At 35.9% G+C, this 10,427-nt stretch overlaps 1 protein-coding gene across 1 annotated transcript in view; it reads left to right on the top strand.

The window, feature by feature from the left end:
• LOC101592304 (inactive ubiquitin thioesterase FAM105A-like) overlaps window positions 1–10,427 on the top strand; it is a 95,296-nt gene that overhangs the window by 10,092 nt on the left and 74,777 nt on the right. Inside the window, 1 exon segment of the mRNA XM_012513141.1 lies at window positions 1,189–1,281. Within this exon segment, the coding sequence (XP_012368595.1) occupies window positions 1,189–1,281 (93 nt within the window).

The following is a 10,427-nucleotide window of genomic DNA, read 5'->3' as shown; positions in this document are numbered from 1 at the left end:
AGAAAGAAAAGAAAAGAAAAGAAAATAATACAACAACCTATTTGAATGAGGTATTAATTGCTCAAGACCTAGAGTTATAAAATATTTTGAAATATTTGTTGAATAAAAGTTTGTATATTCCAGAGTCTCTTCTGTTAAAACATGAGAAGACATTTTAAAGCAATAAAAAAAGAATATCTTGGTATTTGTCAGATTGCAAGGAGGATAAAAGGGTGATTATCATGTTCTTTATTTTCTTCTAGGACTTGTCAGAAGTCTATTAATATTTCTAATAAATAAAGAAATGGAGTTTTGTAAGGCCTTCCCCAAGTCGTTGACCAAGCACAGCTATGTGAGCAGGAGCAAAGAAGATCACCAGAGGAAGTGCCTGAAAAGGTGTGGAAGAGACCCTGGAAGCCACAGTGCTCCGGCCACATCCGGGCTATCTTCTACTTCTGTAGAAAGATTTCACTGGGACACAGCCTTTTCCTTTTATATCTGCTCTGTGTCACACTGCAATGAGGGAACTGAGTAGCTGTGGCACAGACGATAGCCCGTAGAACTGAAACTTTACTCTCTGGCTCTTTACAGAAAATATGTGCGAACTTTGATGTATGTACCAAGGGTAGGAAAAATTTAAATTCCCCACGGAGCTCTCATCCAGACCATATTTAATGAGATTGCCAGAGCAGGGGATACTACTTTTTTTTATAATTTAGATATTTAAAAAAATTAAGAACCCGATAAGCTTACAGAGTGAATTAAACAAAAAGCAGCAGGTAATGGAAATCTCAACTTTATGGTCCTGAGAAATTTTGAAATCATTTCTTGGTAGTTCATTCCTCACCGCTTCCTATTAATTCAGTGGCAGCAGTCCAATCAGTCGCTGCTCTGTTGCATTGTCTCTAACATCTGGTGAATCCTCAGGAGGCAGATAATAAAGCAATCAGCTATGCTTGGTCCACCATCCAGGAGCAGCAGGTAATAGGATGCTTCTGATTTCACTTGAAAATTTATAACTACATTGGAGTGTTATGAAATTTAAAATAAACCTTTTATGACCATTTTTACTTATAATTTACATTTCAATTACCTTCACCTGGCCCATTCCCAATACTAAAGAAAGTCTACAACTTGTCAGTGATTCCCATTAGACATGGAAGAAACACTACGGGTTGATGCCTCTTTTTTGAAATTGCTGAATTTCAGGTTGAAGACGCAAGCTGAACAGGAGAGTGCTGTCAGTCGGAGGATGCCATCTGGATCGGATGCGGCCCTCACAGGACGACACCACGCATCTAGGTTTGTCATAAACCTGTACAGACCTGGCAGTCACGAATTCAGAGTCAGTTCAGATAGACAAAATTCTTGCCTGCTCCTCAAAATATTTACATGCAGTTTGCTTTCTGCTCGCCGTGCACGACTCCCATTGTTCATTCTCTCGGTTCAGCCCATAAATCCTCTGTGAGCCAGCGTGCGGTAACAGGCAGTGATAATGAATTAGGCCTAAATAAACCATGAAGACTTTGGATAAATTAATTAATATAATGAACCAGCCAAAGTCGGAGGTGCAAAATAAATTTTGATGATGGAAAGGATGATCAGACCTTTGTATTATGGCACAAGGAAGATTCAGCCTGACTTGGGTGTCACTTAAGGGGCAGTCATAGCAACCATTCCTGTTAGGCATGAGGGACTTGGCTTAGAATCCGGTAACCAAAAATAAAAAGTAAAAATAAACTAAAATAATAAAGTAAATATAAAAATAAACAATTACACATGTTTACACAGAAATTTAGAAATGCATCCATATACTACATTGTAGCAAGACAGTCCTATGACTTTTTTTCTTGTCTCTTGTTTTCTTTTATTACCTTTTTTTAAACAAACATTTATTTGAAAGAGAGTATAGCAGTAATTGATATGACATTAGAAGAAATACACCTACAAACTGCTGTACATGGTTTCAGGGTAAATCCTGAGGGGATTTGACTGACCTTGTCAGATACAAAATTTACATTTTTTTGTCATATATATCTTGCTTTATCTTGGTCTTAACCATCCGGCAGAAAAGTATAAACACAAGGTATAAAAAGTAAAGCCATATTAATATGCTGAGCTGTAAAATGCTCAAGTCAACAACTTCTGACACTGCCAGTCATGCAGATAACCCACTACTGTTATAGACTACTGGACTATATTGGATTATTTTGCTGAATTCACACACCTACAATATATGAATGTAATACCTATCTCTGACAAAACTAAACAAAAAAGGGGTATACAAATGAAGGTCCATTTTGTAGTGGAAAAAATATATATCTGTATTTATAAAATAGGATAGATATACAGTTACTTTCTCTTAGTTCAATGACAAGAAAGACTTGTACTAATAGTGTTTAGACAAGGTATCATGTCTGCATCTTGTACTACGAATAACTTCTATGAAGACAACAATATGCAATGTATTAATTATTGTAACTGTCCTACTAACCTGTTTTGAACCTGTCTAATTGCTATTTCTTTCTCAATAAAATTGATTTAAAAAAAACAGAAAGAAAGAAAAAGACAATCTGGTAACAACAACAGTGACAAGGAAAAAAGTACCTGGGAAACAAGTTTCATCCAGAGTTTATTTGCGGCTAATACTAAAGAATGAGTTCAGTAGTGGCATGCTGAGGACTTGTCCTGGCAACAATAGACACATAAACAATGGTTCATTGGGAGCTGAAATAACTTATAAACCTCTGAAGTTTTGAACACTTGCCTCTATGCATCTGTGAGTCATTTGCTGCTTATCATGTTAGCTCATCCTGTGGACACACTATATCATATCTAATTTTAATACAGTGATAACCTGATCTATTATAATCAGCTTACAAAATAGCCTCACATTGTGAGGTGGCCACTCCAAATGATGTAAGGTAACTAATATCTAACGGGAATGTCTGTGGTACTGATTCATATTTCAGCCATCTCTGGCCAATCAGCTCTTTATGCTCTAGCATCATTTGCATCATTAAACAACCTGGATAATGCAGAACATGTATTTATGGCTAGGATGAATTGTGTTACCGTATCAAAGCTAAATAATTCTAAAGCTGAGTGATTGAGTGATGTATATTTTTATTCTGAAGAATTTGAAATCCACTAGAATCATTAGTTCATTTAATTTTAATCTTTATTACAGGTGGGTACATAAAGTGATAAAATCCACTGTGGAAATCAGTATGAAGATTCCTCAGAAGACTGTTGTCGTGGCACATGCCTATAATCCCAGCTCTTGATCTCTCAGCGAGACCATGAACACCATGTAGACCCTTCCCTAAAAAATAAAAAAGATTCCTCAGAAGGCTGAAAATTTTATTTGTCTCAGGTATTTCTCTTCCACTTATCTTTCTGAAGTAGTTAAAATCATCATACCTCAGAGATGCAGGTGTACCCATGCTTTTACGCAGCACAGTTCATAGTAGCTAAGTGTTGGAGACAGAAAATAAGTGGCTAATGAGAATGTGATATTTATAGAGCATACACTATTTATACTACTCTAATAAAGGATAAGCCTGAGTCATTTATAGGAAAATAGATGCTCCTTCAGACCATAATATTAACTGAAGTGAATTAGACACACATGCTTAAATATCACACGGTTTGTATTATAAGAAAAACTCAATAATATAAGCAAAGTGGAAAGTACAAAGACAGTCAATGGGGAGAAAGGAGAGAGAGAAAAAGAGAGAGAAAGATTATTGCTATCATGAACAATATATTTCAAAGTACCTTGATTTAGTATAATAGCCTTGTGTGTTTATGTGTATTTTGAACTAATGATGCTGTTATTCTGTATATATGATAATTAACTTTATGACAAATTATAAATCTGATGCTGAAAAAATGAAATGTAGTGGAGGGAAAAGGCAAAGAAAGAATTGAAATGTTTGTTTATATGTACTGATTCCCTATAATAAATGCAATCATGGAGAGCAAACATGTGCTAACAATTCTCAATTGTTTAGGGCCAGCAACATAGCTCAGCACACTAAGCATTTGCTTAGGTAAGTGCAGGGGTGAGTGTTTGTTTCCTGGCACCAAATGCTGCTCCAGCCCCACGCATGGGCATGCTGAGCCAGTGATAGAATCCAGGGGTGGTGATGCACACCTGCAACCCCAGCTCTAAGGAGGCAGAAATCAGTGGGATCACTATGAGTCCGAGCTGTATAGTGAGACCTAGCACAAAATATAAATAAATAAATAAATAAATAAATAATCAGTTGTTTTAAATAGAAGAGAACCAACCCATTTTGGTACTTTAATACTACTTATCACTCTCACCACAAATATATATCTCCTTGTTTCTGAGTCTTAGGCAACCTAAGCTGAAAGGCCAGATATTCAGCTAAACTAAGACCACATATGATTCATGGTGAATTTAAGCACATACTTGAATTTAGTCACTAAAATTTTGGACATCTTAATACAGAAGGTAATCAGAGACCAAATTCCTGCCCTTCTGCCGCAGTGTACTGTATTTGTGTTAAGCTACCATAAAAGAGCAGGACAGCTCACTTTCATGAGAATGGAATTACTCCAAAAGTTCAACTTTATTCTTTTTAAGGGCAGAGCCCACAGGGGTTCAACCACCCTGAATTCATCTGTTTCTGGATTCCATGGAAAAGACCCTGAATCTTTTTTGAGCTCCACTTTCCTTGCTTGCTTCCTTAAACTTTGTCTTGCTCCAAAATGTAGAATCACAATCTATTTACATTGAGCAAATTTCTAGACTAATCTTTGCTAAAATTGATAAGTTATTTATGGCAGACTTCATTGTGATTGCCTCGAAAATAATAAATCCCACATATCTAATAATATGGGTTAATAATAATGCTAAAAATAATCATTTAGTGTTTGCTATCTGCCATGCAGATTAAGTAATTCACATTATGTTATTTCATGGAGTACCTTACCCTTCACACCCCTGTGAGACAGGTGTTGCTGTTATCATCTATTAGAGGTGCGTTTCAAGAAATCTGGCAACATGCTCAAAGTTGCATCGTCTTGAGTGACACAGCATGCTGGGGACCGTTTGTTTTATAGATCTCTCTCATCCACACCTTGGCCCAATCAGAACAAGAGAACTAAACCCATTGCATTTAATCAATCACCTAGTAATTGTATCACCTGGATTCTAAGGATATTTGATAAATTGTATCTGCCACTTCTCTTCTAATATTTCAGATTAAGTTTCTCATTTCCCCTTTTGTGTATTCAGTTTAAAATGTTTTCGCCAGGGGTGCTGCCTGTAGTGCTAGGCTTTCCAGAGTAGCCTTCTATCTAGTAGCAAATTAGCCTTATTAATACACATTAAGCCACACACATTTCTGATGGCTTTCCAGCATCTACAGAATAAAAGTTTGTTCTATTTTGACAAACAGCACATGTTTATAGAGTGGAATATAATTTTAGATGCATGCATGTGTTATGTAATGATGAAATAGTGTATTTAGACTAAGAATCACTGCAAGTATGTATCATTTCTTTGCTGCTGCTAGCTGTAATCATCTTGCTGTGCAATAGTACACCAAAACTCACTCTTGCTGTCTGACTACAACTTTTTACCAACGTAATAGTTCATGAATAACATTTCATGTCCCTGCTATTCTGCTACTGGTGACACAACTTTACTATTTAAATCTATGAGTTCAATTATCCTTCAATCCAAATACATATAGGCAATATTTTTCTCAGTGTCTGGATTATTTCACTTGATGTTTGTCTTCTGGATCCTTTCGTGTTGTTGCAGCTTTCACGGATTCCATTTTATTGCCGAATAGGGCTTCATTGTGTATGCATTCATCCACTGATGGACGCTTAAATATACAGTAAAATGCTCAACAACACTAAGCATCAGAAAAAATAAATTAAACCCTCAAGGAGACATTTCCTCCCTGCTGTTAGGTTGATTATTATCCAAATGCTGAAAGGTAAGTGTTGGTGAGAATGTGGAAAAGAGGGAACTCTTATCCAGTGTTGGTGGCAATGTAAATCAGTAAGTCATTTTGGAAAACAGTATGGATTTCCTCAAACAGCTAAATACAGGGTAAATTTTATTTTATTTTTTAACATCTCTATCAAAACTTGCAATTCTATCACAATATGAGTATCAGCATGTAAGACATATGTTTCTTCACTGCCTACTTATGCATGCAGATTGACTTGTCTGGGATCTTACACATCAGTTTGACATAGAGTAAAATTTAGTCTTGAGTGTGTTCTCTCCTGACTCTGTTTTTCTGCATATGTGAAAGTGTTTCTTGCCATCCCTATCACCACACTACACACTCCAACTCCAATACACTTGACTGTCTAGTATCCTACTTACTGTCAAATCTCAGTGCCCACATTCCCTATTCTCTGAAGTCTGTCCTGGATTCTCAGGCAGATATAGATTTTCTTTCTTTGTTCTACAGTGTTTATGTGCTACTACTTCTGGAATCAAAAAAGTGGTGGAAGTAATGATTCATGTCTACTTCTCCTCTGCTATTTGTGTTGGTTTTCCTTTCTTCCTTTTTTTAATAATATGAAGTCTTTCTTTAGGCTATCCAAAAACTCCTGAGTTCAACCAAACCTGCCTCTGCCTTCCAAGTGGTTAGGGTGACAGGTGGGTGCCACTGTGCATGACTTACATCCCCTATTTTTTTCTTGAAAGCAAGTGGTACTCATTCTTGACAGTATTTATGTGTACATATAAATTACAGTACTTAGCATGCAGGGGAAATTTGTTAAGTTCTGTAGAATAAATATTTGTAGTAACAAAATGACCTACTCAAGTTTTTTTGGAAATTTTGTAGATATTCTTTCTTTTCCTGACTTTTTGCATATTCACATCTTAATTCTATCTCTAACAATTTCTGACTTTGAAAGGAAGTGTGAGTGTGTGCCCACATGTGAGTGTATGCACTCACATGAATATATGTGAATATATAGAAATTATTGTAATTTGCTGAGGCAATAACTGTAATATTATAATGAGACATAAGTGTAGCAATTTTACGTAGGGCAAAAGGCAATTTGGAATCTTTCAATGATACGTTCCTAATAAAAGGCACTATGATCTTTTCTCTGACATGATGAGACTTTCTCTCTAGGCCTTTTTACTTTGACCTAAGGGTTCACCACATCTAATAAAAGGCAATAAAAGAGCAGACTTTGAAATAATCTCAGCTAAGGGATGTTAGGAGATGAATAGTGGGCCCATGTCCTGAACAAGAGGTTAATTGCTCAAATGCAAAACATCCTGGGGGAAAATGTAGCACAGAGGTATGATCTTTCACCCTGAGATGTTAAAAATCCCCACTTTCTGTCATCAGATATTCTAATTATGTGCTCTGTGCAAGAACTTCTTTATCATGAAGAATTTGAAATGTTCTAATGAGCTAGGATTTAAAAAGCAAACAGAAAATTGGAGTGCCAAAGGTCAATACAAATAAAAGCAAGATTGTGCCCAGCTTGTGATGAAAGGGAAGCAAGAATAAGAGAGGATCAGAGTATTCAAAAAGTGCTAATTAGCAAAGTCCAGTATTTAAAATAATGAAGGAAGCAATTATAAATAATATATAATGAATAGAACTTCATGATTATGATGGTTTAAGATGCATGATTTTCCATTTTGGCAATGTAATTCTGGTACACTGAAAATTCTGACATTATAAAGAAATCATAAATCTAAATCACCATGTTTCTATAAACACAATCTTTGCATTGAAATAATTTGGTTTAAAATTTACTAATGCTTACTTATGGGTTTTGTACTATGGCATATGTAGCAGATTACTTTGGTGTAAAAGCCTATAGTTCCTACATCATTATCATTTCCTTAAATTATCTGGCAGAATTTCTGTTCATCCTGTTGGATTTAACTTTTTTCTTCCTTTTAAACATATCCATCAACTTTCTTACCATGAATATGAACTTATTTTCATTTTTTTTGAAATTTGTTTAAAACAGAAAGACATAATTATTTTTCTAATTTAAATGATAACATCCTAAGTAAATATCCTTTACTCAAATTCACTCTGCTTTCTTGTAATTTGAGTTTTTTGAAAACACTAACAAGTACTAATTCAGATAAGGACTTTCAGAGGTATTGCATCTTTAGTACAAACACCAATGGTCTTCCATGCTGCACTCAGTTACCAGAGCTATTCAGCCACTGTCACTCATGACAGAACTATTTCATTATGCTTGCAACTTCTCTGCCAGCAGGTCCTCTCCCCTGAAATTATAGTGCTCCACTAAGAAGCCAGAGTGATTTTTCAGTCAAAATGTGCAATGGCTTCTCATCTTGCAAAGGCCTCAGCTCTTGCTACTCCATAATTGTTTTAGCAGTGAGGTCTCCCTTTTTCCCCCAAATGCCAACTTCTTTGGTCTTCAGAGTCTTGTACCAATCATTCCTCTTCCTTGGAGTGACATTTCATGAGTATTCTCACGTCTTGTTCCTTTACTTGTCTTCACTTCATTGCTTTAATAACCCCATGTGCATGATAATTTCACTCACATATTGTGATACATGACAAAACAACTCTCATCTTTAACTTGGTCCTTCTGATATAGTGGGAAAAAAAACTCCAAATCTGAAAGATACACTAGAAGAGTACATGCTCTCTAAAACCAGAGAATGTATTTTAGGAACAAAGGGAGCAAAAGCAGAATAAATTTATTGAGGGAAACAAAATTTCTATACAAGTGAGGGACAGAAAGGAGCCCAAGTGGGCTGTCCAGGAACGTTTTATAGGGATTTAACCACAAGGTGAGGCAGGTCCAAGGTAAAAACTCATTCTCACTATTTTTGTGTGTCTGTGTGAGTACCTATGGATAAAGCTATACATATATACCTCTTATAAAATCCGTGTCATGGTTACTTTTCTCTCTGTTAAGATAAAATACCCAGGGGCTGGAGAGATGGCTCAGTGGTCTAAAGCACCTACTTGGAACAAGCTTGGCAAAGCACAGGGACCGCGGTTCGATCCTCCAGCACCACATGCCAGCCAGCCGCGCCCCCTGGTTGGCTGAGCTGGCCACACACACACACACACACACACACACACACACACACACTAAATGAATGTTAAAAAAATTTAATAAAAAAAGATAAAATACCCAGAATCCAAGGATAAAGGAAAAAAGGTTTATTATTTCACAGTTTATGGAGGTTTCATTCCATACTTGGCTAGCTCCAAGGCAGAGTGGCACATGACACACAGCAACAGTTCATGGTGGTAGAAAACAGCAGAAGAAACAAAAGCAAAAAGGAAGAAGCAGGAACAAGCTTCTTCCCCTCTTTTATAACATACGTAAACTACACACCCTATGGTGGGTGTAGTACTCATAGGGTGGGTATAGTACTCACATCCATAATCACAGCATTGGACCATGGCTCTATCAAAAACTCTAGAAGTTCACCCAATGACTGAATGAGACAAACTATAGCAAGCAGGACCCTTTTGTTCCCGGTAATTAGTAGAGGATTCATCAATTTTGATGAATGTTGAGCGAATGAAGACACTAGCAAATTGGTTCATTTTCCACTATAACTTCTCCACTCATCAAAAACTAGTTTGTCTTTGTTTGGTTTGTTTGCTTGTTTGTTTTCTTGTTTTTTCAGCATCATGAAAACTAACAAGTTTCTTATATTTAAAATAATCTTGATATCTATTGTAGGTCCCAAAGGCCAAGAGCAAGACTTCCTAGTCACACTCTAATACTAGAGTCCATTTTGTATGGGATTTTTAAAATTGGCATATTTAGACCCAATTAAAAAGATTATTGGCATATATGGTTTAATATCTAGCATGTTGATAAATATTCTCCTTTTGTTTGTCTTTTTATTTGAATCATGCTCCTCAAGCCTGATTTTCTATCTTACCTGGTTTTACATGGATATTTATGTAATTTTAGCTATCTTATAGATCAATTATAGTTATTTTTAAAAAATCTTCTTATGGTTTACTTTGGAGATTATAATATTCCTTTTTCAACTAATTTAGATTCACCTTCAAATATGATGCTGTATACATAGTGAAATAATCCTAGCATATTCCAAATTTCTCCCTCTCACTTTTTGTGACATCTATGAGTCCTTCTTTTGCTCTGTTGTATGCCTCATTTTTCTTAAAGCATTTTAATTGCTAGCATTTATTATTAATTCTTTCAGGCTTCCATCTCTCTGTACATGTTACTGATCCATTTTAGCTTGACTGCTTCTTCTATTAGAACTGTTTCCATATATACCACATATTGGTCCCTGCTGATAACTTCTAACCCACAGCCATGCTGAGTCTACTCTAGTCCTGTCTTTGCTTTTCTTTCTTCTTCTTCTTCTTCTTCTTCTTCTTCTTCTTCTTCTTCTTCTTCTTCTTCTTCTTCTTCTTCTTCTTCTTCTTCTTCTTCTT

The sequence above is a fragment of the Octodon degus genome, unplaced genomic scaffold (assembly GCF_000260255.1).
Source record: "Octodon degus isolate 3935 unplaced genomic scaffold, OctDeg1.0 scaffold00338, whole genome shotgun sequence".
NCBI lineage: Eukaryota > Metazoa > Chordata > Mammalia > Rodentia > Octodontidae > Octodon > Octodon degus.
The sequence above is the reverse complement of the archived record's forward strand: the minus strand, read 5'-3'. Positions and strand labels throughout refer to the sequence as shown.